Source organism: Ammodytes marinus (genome assembly GCF_949987685.1).
Source record: "Ammodytes marinus genome assembly, chromosome: 10".
Taxonomy (NCBI): domain Eukaryota; kingdom Metazoa; phylum Chordata; class Actinopteri; order Uranoscopiformes; family Ammodytidae; genus Ammodytes; species Ammodytes marinus.
In genome coordinates, this window is record NC_137214.1 from 11,078,901 (window position 1) to 11,096,463 (window position 17,563).

The window sequence follows — 17,563 nt, forward strand, 5'->3', positions numbered from 1 at the left end:
TATTGTTCTGATTCTGATGTTGAATTAAATGCTGTTCTATGAGTGTCCACGTGAGGACACTGTAGACCATCAGATTTTAACGTTTTTTTGGTTGCTCGGGGCTCCTCCCAGATTTAGAGGGTGATGATGTTTCTCAGGCGATTGAGACAAAGAGACGGAGAGGGTGGGATACGACGCTGGTGTAGTTTATACTTGTTTGGTGTTTTACCCTATTAAGATATAATTATTTATTTTTATGACGTTAACAGACGCATCATTCTGTATGATTTCTATCGATATCTGGAATAATGCATTTTCCGAGCAGGACGAGCTCTGTGTGGATATATTTCTTGGTCGTGCTGCTGGATTGTAACTGGGAAGCGGTGTCTGGGCAGCTCTCTTACTCCGTCTCTGAGGAGGTAAACCCGGGGACTGTTGTCGGAAATGTCGCTAAAGATCTCAACCTCAATGTCCAGGATTTGGAGTCCCGCATGTTTCAAATCGTTGCTGGATCGAAGAGGAAATATTTCGAGGTAAACCTAAAGACTGGTGCGCTGTACGTGAATGAGAGAATAGATCGAGAGGAACTCTGCGGCGATGAACCAAAATGCTCACTCAGTGTAGAAGCAGTAATTAATAACCCGTTAAAACTGTACCGGATAGAAATTATTATTTTGGATGTAAATGATAATTCCCCTTCATTTCGAAGCCCGTCACAGGTAATCAACATAACAGAAAATACAGCAGCAGGGGCAAAATTCCCCTTGCAAAGAGCTCACGATGCAGACGTCGGTAAAAATACTGTGAGTACCTACAAGCTTAGTCAAAATGAACACTTCTCTCTTGATACACATAAAGGACAAAGTGTAACCGTCGAATTACAGCTTCAGAAAGTTTTAGACAGAGAGAAACAGTCTGTGATTAGACTCACGTTGACTGCTATTGATGGTGGAACACCTGCTAAATCAGGCACTATGATAATTGTAGTTAACGTCTTGGACATAAATGATAACGCTCCCGCATTCAGTCAATCTCTGTACAAAGCCAGTGTGTATGAGAACGCAAAAATTGGAACATCAATAATAACACTAAACGCTACTGATTTAGACACAGGGGCAAACGGGCAAATATTGTACTCCTTTAGTAAAATAGACGGTGGGACCAAAACGGATCTATTTGCTATAGACAAAACAACTGGGACAGTGACAAATAAAAAGAATATAGACTTTGAGCAAAATAATGCTTTTGAGATTAGAGTACAAGCCAGTGACGGGGCTTCATCACCGATGACCTCACATGCAAAATTATTGATTGAAGTTTTAGACGTCAATGACAATGCCCCTGAAATTTCAGTCACATCACTGTTAAACACCGTGAAAGAGGACGCGTCCATTGGCACAGCAATAGCGCTTGTTTCAGTATTTGATAAAGACGCAGGGAAAAATGGGATGGTTAACTGTAAAATATCCAATAATGTTCCTTTCAAATTAGAGTCAAATTATAAAAATTACTATTCGTTGGTAGTGGACGGTCCTCTTGATAGAGAAAGCGCATCTCAATACAATATCAGCATCACTGCTACTGATGAGGGCAGCCCACCTCTCTCCAGCACGAGCGTTATTTATGTACACGTCTCAGATGTAAATGATAACAAACCTCTATTCACCGAAAAAATAATTAATGTCTATGTGAAAGAAAACAGTCCAATAGGTGCAGTTATTAAAACAGTTTCAGCAATTGATGCAGACATTGACCAACATGGTCAGGTGAGATATTCACTTTTACATAACAGTAACGTATTGCCGTTATCCACAATGATAAACATCAACTCAGAGACAGGTGATATAGTCAGCCTGCAGTCTTATAACTATGAGGAGTTAAAAACGTTTCAGTTTAAAGTTCAGGCCACAGACTCTGGTGTTCCTCCGCTCAGCAGCAACGTGACTGTGAATGTGTTAGTCCTGGATGAGAATGACAACAGTCCCACGATACTTTCTCCATATTCCGAGCACGGTTCTGTTAACAGTGAGAACATCCCCTATTCAGCTGAAGCGGGATACTTTGTGGCAAAGATCAGGGCTGTAGACGCAGACTCTGGATACAATGCGCTGCTTTCTTATCACCTCTCTGAGCCCAAAGGAAACAACCTCTTCCGGATCGGAACCAGCACTGGAGAAATCAGGACTAAGAGGAGAATGAGTGACAATGACCTGAAAACTCACCCCTTGGTGGTGTATGTTTCTGATAACGGAGAACCCTCCCTGTCAGCTACTGTGTCTATTGATGTGGTGGTGGTTGAAAGCACAGCTGACATCCAGACTCAGTTCAGACATGTGCCCATAAAGGAGGAGAGCTTCTCTGCTTTAAACCTGTATCTGCTGATCGCCATAGTGTCGGTGTCAGTGATCTTTCTGCTGAGCCTCATCAGTTTAATAGCTGTCAAATGCCACAGGACAGACGGCAGTTTCAGCAGGTACAGCGCCCCAATGATCACCACCCACCCTGACGGGAGCTGGTCTTACTCTAAATCTACGCAGCAGTATGACGTGTGTTTCAGCTCAGACACAATGAAGAGTGACGTAGTGGTTTTCCCGGCACAGTATCCGCCTGTAGATGCGGAACTCATCAGTATTAATGGAGGAGACACTTTTAACCGGACTCAGACTTTACCCAATAAAGAGAAGGTAAGAACAATGGCATTTAGTATGTGTTTTTATACTGCCCTTAATAACGTTAGGACATTCTGCTACTTAAGTTGCAACAAACTTTTATTTAAAAAATGTTTTGCAATGCCACCCTTCTGGTTTCGACCTCTGCGTTGTATATGTCGCTGTCCGTGGTGCTGAATGCAAGTTGCTTATTATTATAACCTTTATTTAACCAGGAAAGTCTTATTGAGATTAAAAATCTCTTTTACAAAAGAGTCCTGGCCAAGACAGGCAGCAGCACAGTTAGTTACAGACAATCATTTAAAAACAACAGAGAACATAAAAACAGAGTCACAGTCAGAACATCATCAAACAAAGCATGTACAGACAGAAGAGCCAGCTTCAACATTATTAAGTAAGGACTTGAACATGTTTAGAGAAACCAGCTCCTTAAGTTTTAGTGCATTTTGCAGCTGGTTCCATGAAAAAGGAGCAGCATAACTAAATGCCTTTTTCCCCAGTTCAGTACGGACTCTAGGCACAGTCATTAAAAACAAGTCCTCAGAGCGGAGCTGATATTTTCCTGTGCTTTTCTGAATTACATACTTCTGCAGGTATGTAGGAAGAACCCCGAGGATGGTTTTATAAATTAGGATATGCCAATGATGGAGTCTGCGGGTGGACAGGGCAAACCATCCAACTCGAGCATACAAAGAGCAGTGGTGCGTGAGGGTTTTAAAAGAAGTAACAAATCTCAGTGCTCCGTGGTAGACCGTGTCCAAAGACTGTAGGCATTTTGAAGATGCATTCATATATAAAACATCGCCATAATCAAGAACCGGCAAGAAGGTAGCTTCGACTAATCGTCGTCTGGCCTCGAGAGAGAAACATGACTTATTCCTAAAGTAAAAACCTAACTTTAGTTTCAGTTTTTTCACCAGGTTTTGTATGTGAGTTTTAAACGAGATGTGGTCATCAATCATAGTTGCTGAACGTGTACTGCCTGCAATCCCAGCAAAATAGACTGAGGGTATGTTTCAAACTAAGAAAATGGCTTTGTTCAATGGTGTCGTATCTTTGCATGTGTCATTATATTTTCAAGTAGAGACTAGAGTTTGAAAAAAGGTAGCCTACTACATCAATGGAAAGACCTGATTCGATCTTATGTTCTATTGGTTTTATATCTGGATACTTCCCCCCTTGTTATGCATTGAAATGGGCTGCTTGTTTGTCTTGTTTATTTCCAAAGGGTATATGTCCTCAATTCCATCCTTTGGCACATTCCTAAAATATTTAATCGGTTGAAAAATAACTTCAAAAATGAATGTGTAAGACCTTAGCCACAGAAACAGGAATCCTAAATTTGTAAAATGATTTTTCCTTCTGCAAACTTGAATAGTTCAGCTGACATAATTCAAACTTTATAACATACCGTCAGGGAGAAAATAAATGTGTCAGTTACGCTCTAAAACATCAATTGCTCCATTATAAAATCAAATGTATCGAATCTATTTTTCACTGCTATCCGATTTAATGTTGATTGTGAATAGCCGTTTAAATAATTTTTCATTAACATATTTGAATAATAATTGTCAAAGTAGATTCTCCGGCACGATGACTTGGAGTCTGACTACACTGTTATTTTAAAAGGTTTGGGACTGTGCATATATTTTTAGATACATCGTGGGCTTCACACTTTGTTTTGTATCCACATCATTGGAAAAACTCATAGTACCCTTTGTCATAAAGTGGTTATTAGCATTTCTAAATTAGGACTGGTATTTTACAGTTATCTTTTGCCACGTGCGCAGCTCAACATTACCACGTAGAAGCGCTATAGACCATAACACTGAAATGTTGAGGCTCCTCCTCGGGTAAAAAGGGAATGACAGTGGATTTTCATCACACAGAGAGGCGGAAAGAGAAGGGACGACATTATGGAGTGTTCGTCTGTAAGAATAAGATCATTGAAATAGTTGTGGCTAAAATATTTTTCGAATCTCATAATACCACGGACGGAGCCTCATTGTGGATATTTGATTTGTGATTTTTTGGAAGGAATTATGCCTTTACCGAGTAGCAGAAGGTCTTTTGTGTATCTGGCGCTAGTGCTGTTGGATTGTTACTGGGAAACGGCTTCTGGCCAGCTGTCCTACGCTGTCTCAGAGGAGGTAAACCCGGGAGCTAATGTTGGAAATATTGCCAAGGATCTAAACCTCAGTGTGCAGGATTTGGAGTCGCGTTCGTTTCAGGTTGTTACGGGATCTAAGAGGAAATACTTCGAGGTAAATCTAAAGACTGGATTTCTTTATGTCAATGAGCGGATAGACCGGGAGGAGCTTTGTGCGGAGGAAGCCAAATGCACTGTCAGCGTAGAGGCGGTGATAAACAACCCATTAAAGCTTTACCGTGTAGAGATAGAAATTAAAGATGTGAATGACCATTCTCCATCTTTTAACACACAATCACAGATACTGGACATAGCTGAGAACACTTTGCCTGGATTTAGATTCGAGTTATCGGAGGCAAGCGATGCTGATGTGGGTAAACACGGTGTTAGTGCGTATAAGCTGAGTACAAACGAATATTTCAGTCTTGCTACACACAAAAGAGGGGACAGTATATCTCCAGAATTAGTGCTGCAGAAAGCTTTAGACCGCGAGTTGAAGCCAAATATTCGGCTCCTGTTAACTGCAGTTGACGGAGGAACACCACCGAATTCGGGCACATCAGAAATTAATATAAATGTACTAGATATTAATGATAACGCACCAATGTTTAGCAGCACTCTTTACAAAGTTAAAACGTTTGAAAATATCCCGATTGGTACGGCAGTCTTTGCGTTGAATGCGACCGATGCCGATGAAGGCACAAACAGTGAAATAGTATATTCTCTCCGTAGTAAGGATCAGGACCATGTTCTGGATATTTTCGAAATTGATCCTGACACGGGGATCATTTCAGTGAAAGGCAAAATCGACTATGAGGAAAGAAAAGCGTTTGAGATACGAGCAGAGGCTAGAGACAAAGCCCAGCCTCCTTTGTCTGCTCATAGTAAAGTGCTGGTAGAAGTAGTTGACGTAAACGATAACGCCCCTGAAATCACGGTGACGTCACTGCTAAACACAGTGAATGAGGACGCTGGTGTAGGTACTGCTATTGCACTAGTATCCATCCTAGACCGAGATAGTAGCAAAAATGGTGAAGTCAAATGTGAGATCATGAATGAAGTTCCGTTTAAATTGGAAACAAATTACAAAAACTATTACTCTTTAGTAGTTGATGGACATCTAGACAGAGAGGTTACTCCTCAGTACAATGTAACAATTTCAGCTACAGATGAAGGGAGCCCTGCTCTTTGGAACAAAAGTGTTATTATGGTTTACGTTTCTGATATTAATGACAATCCGCCAACATTTCCAGAGCATGTAGTAAATGTTTATGTGAAAGAAAATAGCAAAGTAGGAACAGTTATTAAAACAGTGACTGCAACTGATGCTGATATCAGCAACAATGGACATGTGAGCTACTCACTTTTAGACAGTAATAGTAAATCTCTGCCCCTCCCCACAATGATAAACATTAACTCAGAGACTGGAGATATAGTCAGTCTGCAGTCTTTTAACTATGAGGAGTTAAAAACGTTTCAGTTTAAAGTTCAGGCCACAGACTCTGGTGTTCCTCCGCTCAGCAGCAACGTGACTGTGAACGTTTTAGTCCTGGATGAAAATGACAACAGTCCCGCGATACTCGCGCCCTATTCTGAGCATGGCTCCGTTAACAGTGAGAACATCCCCTATTCCGCTGAAGCGGGATACTTTGTGGCAAAGATCAGGGCTGTAGACGCAGACTCTGGATACAATGCGCTGCTTTCTTATCACCTCTCTGAGCCCAAAGGAAACAACCTCTTCCGGATCGGAACCAGCACCGGAGAAATCAGGACTAAGAGGAGAATGAGTGACAATGACCTGAAAACTCACCCCTTGGTGGTGTATGTTTCTGATAACGGAGAACCCTCCCTGTCAGCTACTGTGTCTATTGATGTGGTGGTGGTTGAAAGCACAGCTGACATCCAGACTCAGTTCAGACATGTGCCCATAAAGGAGGAGAGCTTCTCTGCTTTAAACCTGTATCTGCTGATCGCCATAGTGTCGGTGTCAGTGATCTTTCTGCTGAGCCTCATCAGTTTAATAGTTGTCAAATGCCACAGGACAGACGGCAGTTTCAGCAGGTACAGCGCCCCAATGATCACCACCCACCCTGACGGGAGCTGGTCTTACTCTAAATCTACGCAGCAGTATGACGTGTGTTTCAGCTCGGACACACTGAAGAGTGACGTAGTGGTTTTCCCCGCACAGTTTCCGCCTGTAGATGCGGAGCTCATCAGTATTAACGGAGGGGACACTTTTAACCGGACTCAGACTTTACCTAACAAAGAAAAGGTAAGCCATGTGTTTAATTTAAATTAGTTCTTCTATTCTATATCTGGGTAAACATAAAGTTTGTATCTGTTTTGAGATACTAACAGGTTGAAATTGAATAGTCAAGCTCCATGATTGCACATGTATCTCTAAAGTCATTAAAGCATTCGCAGTCATTGCAACATATTTTAGATCCAACTTTTAACTTACGCCTTAAGTATAGCTACTGTAAAAAAAATTCGGATTGGGCTGGTATTGAAAACTTGATTCCAAATGGTTTGTTTTGGCGTATTGGTATGTAGATGGCAGGTGATATTGGCTGCGTTGACTATGGTTAATATTACTTCAGAACAATTTAGTTACAAAGTTGAAGTATTTTGTATTGGATACAGTACTCTGCAGTCAGTTGAGCAATAAAACAGTATTAAAACTGCATTGAGCCGCTCTCCATGGTGCTAAAACGTCTTTCTTCTGTTCTCTATTGATACTCGGGTGCTCTCCATGGTGCTGATATCACGAAGGGCTCATTTCTGTGTTGTTTTCCGTGTCTAAGTACTAATACTGAGACAGGTCCTGCAAAATAAAAACATACATATTGTGTTAATGAATTTAAAAAATAATCTTTTAAACTGCATATACATTCTTAAACTGGTAGTATACCTTAACATTAAAATAATGATTTATTTTGGGCCGTCTTTCTGTATAGAAAAGTGTCACGAGATGTCGCTAGAGACCATGCAAAAATATTGTGTTCACCCTTTAGAAACTCCTCCTATATTAATGACATGTGAAAACGTCATCTTCTGGCAGTGCTTTGTGAAAATAGCGAACAGTCGAGTGAAGCTCTAAAGAGAGAGAGGAGCGTAAGCGAGAATGGATACATAAAAAGCTATTTTTCTTTTTACGTGGATTGGCCAAGAGGCAGAAACCAGGATTACACCATTTTCCCTGACAAGCTATGGCTTCTGTTGAACAATGGGACAATATCGCGGGTCTGTTCATCACTCTGCTTTGTCTCTGCGACTGGTCCGCGGCTCAGATATCCTACTCCATTTCAGAGGAGGTGGACAAAGGGACAGCGGTGGGAAATCTCGCAAAGGATTTAAATCTTAACGTGCAGCAACTCGAGTCAGCGGGGCTTCAGATTACTTCGGGGTATAAAAAACGTTATTTTGACATTAACCATGAATCCGGAGTACTTTTCGTTAACGAGAGGATAGATCGGGAGGAGCTTTGTCCCAATATGGTAAAGTGCGCTTTAAATATAGAGGCCATATTAAGTAACCCTCGCAGTCTCCATCGAATTGAAGTTGTGATTAATGACATTAATGACAATACCCCAGCTTTTATGGAAGAAATAACCACAGTAGATATGTATGAATCCTCATATACCGGGGAGAGATATCCACTGCCGATCGCTCATGACGCAGACGTAGGGAGTAATTCGGTCAAGACTTACAAATTGAACCCGAATGATCATTTTTCTTTGGATATACAGAGCATTGGTGACCAGAGTGTGTCTGCTGAGTTAGTGCTGCAAAAAGCATTAGACCGAGAAAAACAGGCTTTTATTGAACTCACACTGACTGCGATAGATGGAGGAAAACCTCCCAAAACGGGGAATTTGCAGATCAAAGTTAATGTACTGGATGTAAACGACAATTCACCCTTATTCAGTAAATCTCTTTACAAAGTCCAAGTTGTGGAAAATGCAAATAATGGCACACCGTTATTAACAGTGATAGCAACCGATTTGGATGACAGTGTTAATAGCCAACTTGTATACTCGTTTACAGAAAGGGGGCGTCTAAACCCTGATGCCAAATTTGCCCTGAATGATCAGACTGGAGAAATTACCGTAAAAGGCAATATTGATTATGAGGAAAATCAAGCGTACGAGATTCGTGTTCAAGCACGAGATAAGGGCACTCCACCTCGCAGTGCACATAGCAAGGTTTTAGTCGAAGTTATTGATGTCAATGACAATGCTCCAGAAATCTCTGTGTCATCTCTCATGAGTCCAGTGAAAGAGGATGCTGAAATAGGCACAGCTATCGCTATGGTGACTATCACTGACAAAGACGGAGGTAAAAATGGCCTGACAAACTGTAAAATTATAGGTTCCGTGCCATTTAAATTAAAATCAAATTATAAAAACTACTATTCGTTGTTGGTTGATGGGCCTCTTGACAGAGAGAGTGTTTCCCAGTATAATGTATCAATTACAGCCACGGATGAAGGAACTCCTCCTTTGTCTAGCACAAGTGTCATTAATGTTCAAATTTCTGATGTTAATGACAATCCTCCTCGTTTTCTTGAATCTGTGATTAATGTTTATGTAAAAGAGAATAACCCAATTGGAACGACTATACATACGATGTCGACGTTAGATTCAGATTTGAATGAAAACGCAAAAGCAACGTATCATTTAATCAGTAGGCCTAGTTCTCCAAAGACAACACAAATAGCTTCAATGGTAAACATAAACTCAGAGACAGGAGATATAGTCAGTCTGCAGTCTTTTAACTACGAGGAGTTAAAAACGTTTCACTTTAAAGTTCAGGCCACAGACTCTGGTGTTCCTCCGCTCAGCAGCAACGTGACTGTGAACGTTTTAGTCCTGGATGAAAATGACAACAGTCCCGCGATACTTTCTCCATATTCTGAGCATGGCTCCGTTAACAGTGAGAACATCCCCTATTCAGCTGAAGCGGGATACTTTGTGGCAAAGATCAGAGCTGTAGACGCAGACTCTGGATACAATGCGCTGCTTTCTTATCACCTCTCTGAGCCCAAAGGAAACAACCTCTTCCGGATCGGAACCAGCACCGGAGAAATCAGGACTAAGAGGAGAATGAGTGACAATGACCTGAAAACTCACCCCTTGGTGGTGTATGTTTCTGATAACGGAGAACCCTCCCTGTCAGCTACTGTGTCTATTGATGTGGTGGTGGTTGAAAGCACAGCTGACATCCAGACTCAGTTCAGACATGTGCCCATAAAGGAGGAGAGCTTCTCTGCTTTAAACCTGTATCTGCTGATCGCCATAGTGTCGGTGTCAGTGATCTTTCTGCTGAGCCTCATCAGTTTAATAGCTGTCAAATGCCACAGGACAGACGGCAGTTTCAGCAGGTACAGCGCCCCAATGATCACCACCCACCCTGACGGGAGCTGGTCTTACTCTAAATCTACGCAGCAGTATGACGTGTGTTTCAGCTCAGACACAATGAAGAGTGACGTAGTGGTTTTCCCCGCCCCGTATCCGCCTGTAGATGCGGAGCTCATCAGTATTAATGGAGGGGACACTTTTAACCGGACTCAGACTTTACCCAATAAAGAAAAGGTAAGAAATGCAACCGATTTACACGCAGGATGTTTTTTCTTGTGGTGTCCATTAGATTCTTATAAAAAGATTAAGTTTAGTAGTGTTTGTGACTTTCTGCTCGTTGCTTTTAATTCAGAACGCTATTCAGTCTCTTAACGTGTTCCCGTGGAGAGGATTATGCTGGATCCAATACTGTTTTAAATTGTAGGATGTGTACATTTATCTTTGTAATTTTCGTCCTCATTGTTTAGAATTGGCAAAAACAATCATTTATGTATTTGTTTTTTTGGTAACGTTTCAGTCGCGTTAAGGCCTACTTCCACAAAATAACAAAAAAAAAACATGAAAACATTGGCCTCTTAAAAATATCACATCTATTTCCCCACTCAACTTGTATTGGTGTAGTTGTAGTACATCTCCACGTGGTGACACTATAGACCGTGACATCGAGAGTTTCTATTTAGTATGTTTTCGCTCCTCCCAGTATTAGATGACGATTCCTCTTCCTCAGGCTTTGTCTCACAGAGAGAACGAAAGGACCGAGAGAAGAGCTGTTTTACCGATGTGTAAAATATACTGTAAATGACGCAGTTTAAAGTTGTATTTTTTTATACTTGTAAAATTCGCGGAGGGGCACTGGATGTGTGTTTAAATCACCGTATGGAAATATGTCTGGATCAATGAGGACGTCCATTGTCTCTTATCTGGTGCTTGTGCTACTGGAGTGTTGCCGGGAAGCGGAGTCTGGGCAGCTCTCGTATTCCGTGTCAGAGGAAGTGAACCCGGGGACTTCTGTTGGAAATATCGCTAAGGATCTTAACCTCAGCCTCCAAGATTTGGAAACTCGTATGTTTCAGATTGTGACTGGGTCTAAAAGGAAATATTTCGAGGTAAACGTAAAGACGGGTGTTCTCTACGTTAATGAGAGAATAGACAGAGAGGAGCTGTGTGCGGAGGAACCAAAATGCACGGTCAGTGTCGAAGCAGTGATAAATAATCCCTTGAAGCTGTACCGCTTAGAAATAAATATACTAGATGTTAACGACAACGACCCGTTATTCACTGAAACATCTCAAATCGTAGACATAGCAGAGAACACACTGCCTGGAATGAAATTCGCTTTGTCCGAGGCTATAGATGCAGATGTAGGAAAGAATACGGTCAATGCGTTTAGATTAACACCAAATGAATATTTTTCTCTCGCTACAATCAAAGGAGGAGAAAGCGCCTCTGCGGAGTTAGTTTTACAGAAAACGCTGGATCGAGAAAAACAGGCAGTTATACATCTCACGGTGACTGCTATTGATGGGGGGACTCCACCAAGATCTGGCACGTCACAAGTCATTATTCACGTTTTAGACACAAATGATAACCCTCCTGTCTTCAGTAGCCCATTATACAAAACTCGTATACTTGAAAACACGCCAATTGGGACGACTGTGATTACACTTAATGCAACCGACTCAGACGAGGGGACAAACGGTGAGATAGTTTATTCCTTGAGAAGTAAAGGGCAGGATCGTATATTAGAGATGTTTCATATTGATCCCATAACAGGTGCGATAATTATCAAAGCTAATGTCGATTATGAAGAAAATAAAGCGTTTGAGATCCGTGCAGAAGCAAATGATAAAGGTCAGCCACCGATGTCTGCTCACTGTAAAGTGCTGGTAGAAGTAATAGATCAGAATGACAATGCACCCGAGATAACTGTTACGTCATTGTTAAATACAGTGAAAGAGGACGCAGATGTAGGTACTGCTATTGCACTAGTGTCTTTTGTCGACAAAGATGGTGGCAAAAACGGTGAAGTGAAATGTACAATCTTAAATCAGGTTCCCTTTAAACTAGAGAAAAATTACAACAACTATTACTCTCTAGTTGTTGACGGGAATCTTGACAGGGAAAGTATCTCAAACTACAACGTCACAATTTCAGCCACCGATGAGGGGAGTCCTCCCCTCTCTAACAATAGTGTTATTACTATTCACGTTTCTGATGTGAATGATCATTCGCCTCGTTTCTCACAACCCGTGTTTAATATTCACGTGAGGGAAAACAGTAAAGTTGGGTTAATTATTGAAACGATATCTGCATCTGATGCTGACATAGACCAGAATGGCCAAGTGACTTATTCGTTTTTAGACAGTAATAGTAACTCAGTGTCAGTATCTACAATGCTGAATATCAACTCAGAGACTGGGGATATAGTCAGTCTGCAGTCTTTTAACTATGAAGAGTTAAAAACATTTCAGTTTAAGGTTCAGGCCACAGACTCTGGTGTTCCTCCGCTCAGCAGCAACGTGACTGTGAACGTATTAGTCCTGGATGAGAATGACAACAGTCCAGCGATACTTTCTCCATATTCTGAGCATGGCTCTGTTAACAGTGAGAACATCCCCTATTCTGCTGAAGCGGGATACTTTGTGGCAAAGATCAGAGCTGTAGACGCAGACTCTGGATACAATGCGCTGCTTTCTTATCACCTCTCTGAGCCCAAAGGAAACAACCTCTTCCGGATCGGAACCAGCACCGGAGAAATCAGGACTAAGAGGAGAATGAGTGACAATGACCTGAAAACTCACCCCTTAGTGGTGTATGTTTCTGATAACGGAGAACCCTCCCTGTCAGCTACTGTGTCTATTGATGTGGTGGTGGTTGAAAGCACAGCTGACATCCAGACTCAGTTCAGACATGTGCCCATAAAGGAGGAGAGCTTCTCTGATTTAAACCTGTATCTGCTGATCGCCATAGTGTCGGTGTCAGTGATCTTTCTGCTGAGCCTCATCAGTTTAATAGCTGTCAAATGCCACAGGACAGACGGCAGTTTCAGCAGGTACAGCGCCCCAATGATCACCACCCACCCTGACGGGAGCTGGTCTTACTCTAAATCTACGCAGCAGTATGACGTGTGTTTCAGCTCGGACACACTGAAGAGTGACGTAGTGGTTTTCCCCGCCCCGTATCCGCCTGTAGATGCGGAGCTCATCAGTATTAATGGAGGGGACACTTTTAACCGGACTCAGACTTTACCTAATACAGAAAAGGTAAGGGGCATAATGAATGAACACTGTCATTTAGTGAATGTTTAGTTTTTCATTTAGAGCTTAAGCTTCTTTAATCTAAGGCCATAACCCTGCCATGTACACTACAATAGACTTTTTAAATATATTATTTAATAAATAATTATTGGTGGTGCTAGTGTGATCCCCTTTACCATTGATAGTGACGAATTAATAGTAAATCACTGGCTATATAAATATTGTGATTGATTTTTTCCCGCTTCTGCTATTGCTTACTGGGGCCGTTGCTCTCCATGGTGCTGATTTCTTTCTGTGTTCCTCAGTCTTTGGCACATTCTTGACTTCATGTACTTATAGTGAACTCGTACCGTATGTGTCATAGCTTGCTGGTTTGTCTGCACATTTTAAAGAAAACGTTGCCATTTTTGTTTTATGCAAAGCAAAATATATTTCAGAAATATACGGGCCTAGACTTTTAAACATAACATATCAACAACAAACAGGCTGTTGGCTGGAGAGGAATGCATTGATCATCTGGTTTGTACACTTTGCTTTAAAAGAAATGTGACCTTGCAGTTGCCCTACAGCCATAGAAACATTGTATGAACATAGTACAAAGAAAATAAGAACATAAAGATGCATTATGGTGTGCATTAAGTGACAATGGATAACACAATGACAGAAACACATTTTATGGTACTATGTAAAACAATGTGCATTTGATTACCATATATGCAAAAAATACAGTGTAATAATAATCCTGAGGATCAATAAATGTGTTTAAATTGTACAAATAACTATATTTGATCAAATTAACAGGTTAAAGTGTTTATGCTATAGTATTACTGTAATGAAAAATAAAGTGATAATTTGTGAAACATTTGAAATTGAGCTGGAGCAACTAACAGGCTTCATTAAATAATTTCACTGCAGTTACGATGTTTGTTTTTGAAACAAACATACAGCATTCTTTACGGAATCCGATCAATAATCATACATTTCTGGTGTATTAATATTATTATAATATTTGTTGTATACCCTAACTCATGAGGTGTGGTTAGTACAAAAGAACGCAAGATGTCGCACGAGACCACACATTTATTTGAGTTAATCGATGATTTAAAACTCCTCCTCCACGGTCGGTGAAATAAAAAAACTGCCTGTGCGTTTCGTAGGGGCTGGGTTAGTAAACCACTTCGTCCTGAAAGATGGTCTCTAAATGAAGAGAGCTTGGTTGGCTTTTGGATATTTTACCGTTTTGGTGGATTAATGACATTTGTTTGCTTTGGATTTCTTACCTAAACGAAAAGGATGAATCCTCAACATAATGGAGAGGCCAAATGGATGTTGTGCGCCATCATTCTTTGTTTATCAGAGTGGTCTGGGGCTCAGATTTCCTACTCGGTTTCCGAGGAGGTAGACAAAGGCACAGTGGTGGGGAATCTCGCAAAGGATTTAAACATTCAAACACAGGAACTGGAGGAACGGGGATTTCGGATTGTATCGGGATACAGTAAGAAATATTTCGAGGCTAATTTGAGAACGGGAGCTTTGGTTGTTAACGAAAGGATAGACCGTGAAGAGCTTTGTCCGCATTTACCCAAGTGTTCCTTGAATATAGAGGGACTATTAAACGACCCGATGAATATCTATCGCATTGAGATCAGCATTATTGACATCAATGATAATGCACCATCATTCCTGGAGCAAACCCACGTGTTTAATATATCCGAGTCTTCTTCATCGGGAGAGAGGTATCCGCTCCCAACAGCCCAAGACGCAGACACTGGCAGTCACTCAGTGAAAACCTACAAGATCAGTACGAACGAGTATTTCACAATAGATGTGAGCAGCGGGGGAGACAGTGCATTCGCTGAGTTAGTGTTGCAGAAAGCTTTGGACCGAGAGAAACAATCTATAATTAAACTGACATTAACCGCTGTAGATGGAGGAAAGCCGGCCAGATCTGGTACTATGCAGATTCGTATACATGTGATAGATGTTAATGATAACACGCCTTCATTCAGCAAGACGCTTTATAAAGTTAAAGTCAGCGAAAATATACCCATAAGTACAACACTATTGAAACTCAATGCTACAGATCTAGATGAAGGTCCACATTCTGACATCAGATATTCTTTAATGAGAAGCGGAAATGTGGACTCTACTGACAAATTCATAGTTATTCCGGAAAGCGGTGAAATCATTGTAAATGCTAATCTGGATTATGAGGAAAGCAATGCATATGAATTAAGAGTCCGGGCAACAGACCAGGGCCATTCCCCTCGCAGTGGTTATTCAAAAGTGCTGGTAGAGGTTGTCGACGTCAATGACAATACACCAGAAATATCTATAACGTCACTAATGAGCCCAGTAAAGGAAAGTGCTGAAATTGGAACAGTCGTTGCATTGGTGACTGTGACTGATAAAGACGGAGGGCAAAATGGCCTGACCACGTGTACAATTAAAGGCTCGGTCCCTTTCGCACTAAAGTCAAATTACAAAAACTATTACTCGTTGGTAGTTGATGGTCTCCTTGACAGAGAAATCGTATCACAGTATAATGTTACAATTACTGCTACCGATGAAGGCAGTCCGCCTCTTTCAAGCACTGCTGTAATCACTGTGCACATTTCTGATATTAATGACAACGCGCCCCGTTTCCCAGAAGCCAATATAAATATTAACGTGAAAGAGAACAGTAAAGTGGGAGATATCATAGCGAGGACGACTGCACAGGATGCAGATGCTAATGAAAATGCTAAATTGACTTTTTCATTAATGGATACAAATCCGAAAGGTTTTCCTATTTCAACGCTTGTTAACATCAACTCAGAGACAGGAGATATAGTCAGCCTGCAGTCTTTTAACTACGAGGAGACCAAAACGTTACAGTTTAAAGTTCAGGCCACAGACTCTGGTGTTCCTCCGCTGAGCAGCAACGTGACTGTGAACATTTTAGTGCTGGATGAGAATGACAACAGTCCCACTATACTGTCTCCATATTCTGAGCATGGCTCCGTTAATAGTGAGAACATTCCCTATTCAGCTGAAGCGGGATACTTTGTGGCAAAGATCAGGGCTGTAGACGCAGACTCTGGATACAATGCGCTGCTTTCTTATCACCTCTCTGAGCCCAAAGGAAACAACCTCTTCCGGATTGGAACCAGCACCGGAGAAATCAGGACTAAGAGGAGAATGAGTGACAATGACCTGAAAACTCACCCCTTGGTGGTGTATGTTTCTGATAACGGAGAACCCTCCCTGTCAGCTACTGTGTCTATTGATGTGGTGGTGGTTGAAAGCACAGCTGACATCCAGACTCAGTTCAGACATGTGCCCATAAAGGAGGAGAGCTTCTCTGATTTAAACCTGTATCTGCTGATCGCCATAGTGTCGGTGTCAGTGATCTTTCTGCTGAGCCTCATCAGTTTAATAGCTGTGAAATGCCACAGGACAGACGGCAGTTTCAGCAGGTACAGCGCCCCAATGATCACCACCCACCCTGACGGGAGCTGGTCTTACTCTAAATCTACGCAGCAGTATGACGTGTGTTTCAGCTCAGACACAATGAAGAGTGACGTAGTGGTTTTCCCCGCCCCGTACCCGCCTGTAGATGCGGAACTCATCAGTATTAATGGAGGGGACACTTTTAACCGGACTCAGACTTTACCTAATAAAGAAAAGGTAAGGTGCATAATGAATGAAAACTGTAATTTAGTGAATGTTTAGTTTTTCATTTAGAGCTTAAGCTTCTTTAATCGTAGGCCAAAACCTGCCAAGTACACTACAATAGGCTTGTTCAAATATATTATGTATTGGTGGTGCTAGTGTGATCCCATTTACCATTGATAGTGACGAATTAATAGCACATCACTGGCTATATAAATATTGTAAGTGATTTTTTTCCCCCTCTGATATTGCTTACTGGGACAGTCGCTCTCCATGGTGCTGATTTCTTTCTGTGTTCCCCAGTCGTTGGCACATTCTTGACTTCATGTACTTATAGTGAACTCGTATCGTATGTGCCATAGCTTGCTGGTTTGTCTGCACATTTTATAGAAAAAGTTGCCATTGTTGTTTTATGCAAAGCAAAATATATTTCAGAAAATTTGGGCCTAGACTTTTAAACACAACATATATCAACAACAAACAGGCTGGTGACAT

At 41.4% G+C, this 17,563-nt stretch overlaps 4 protein-coding genes across 5 annotated transcripts in view; all 4 read left to right on the forward strand.

Moving 5' to 3' along the window:
• Positions 1-17,563, forward strand: part of LOC307256491 (protocadherin alpha-C2-like) — a gene marked incomplete at its 5' end in the record, with an annotated part of 199,325 nt that overhangs the window by 124,886 nt on the left and 56,876 nt on the right. Inside the window, one exon of one of the 2 annotated variants that reach the window (XM_080035464.1) lies at positions 288-2,663. The exons of the other annotated variant lie outside the window; for it this stretch is intronic. Coding sequence (XP_079891590.1) covers positions 288-2,663 — 2,376 coding nt within the window. Of the gene's footprint in view, positions 1-287; positions 2,664-17,563 lie in introns of those variants that run through there. 2 annotated transcript variants of the gene reach the window in all.
• LOC307256577 (protocadherin alpha-3-like) lies at positions 4,691-7,607 on the forward strand (the record flags this gene model as incomplete). The annotated part of the gene is made up of 2 exons (XM_080035604.1): positions 4,691-7,069; positions 7,602-7,607. The coding sequence occupies 2 exons, from the start codon at positions 4,691-4,693 to the stop codon at positions 7,605-7,607; spliced, it is 2,385 nt and encodes a 794-aa protein (XP_079891730.1).
• On the forward strand, positions 8,007-10,943 carry LOC307256578 (protocadherin alpha-3-like; the record flags this gene model as incomplete). Its single annotated transcript, XM_080035605.1, has 2 exons — positions 8,007-10,391; positions 10,899-10,943. The coding sequence occupies 2 exons, from the start codon at positions 8,007-8,009 to the stop codon at positions 10,941-10,943; spliced, it is 2,430 nt and encodes an 809-aa protein (XP_079891731.1).
• LOC307256582 (protocadherin alpha-3-like) lies at positions 11,042-17,389 on the forward strand (the record flags this gene model as incomplete). The annotated part of the gene is made up of 3 exons (XM_080035610.1): positions 11,042-13,420; positions 16,235-17,083; positions 17,372-17,389. The coding sequence occupies 3 exons, from the start codon at positions 11,042-11,044 to the stop codon at positions 17,387-17,389; spliced, it is 3,246 nt and encodes a 1,081-aa protein (XP_079891736.1).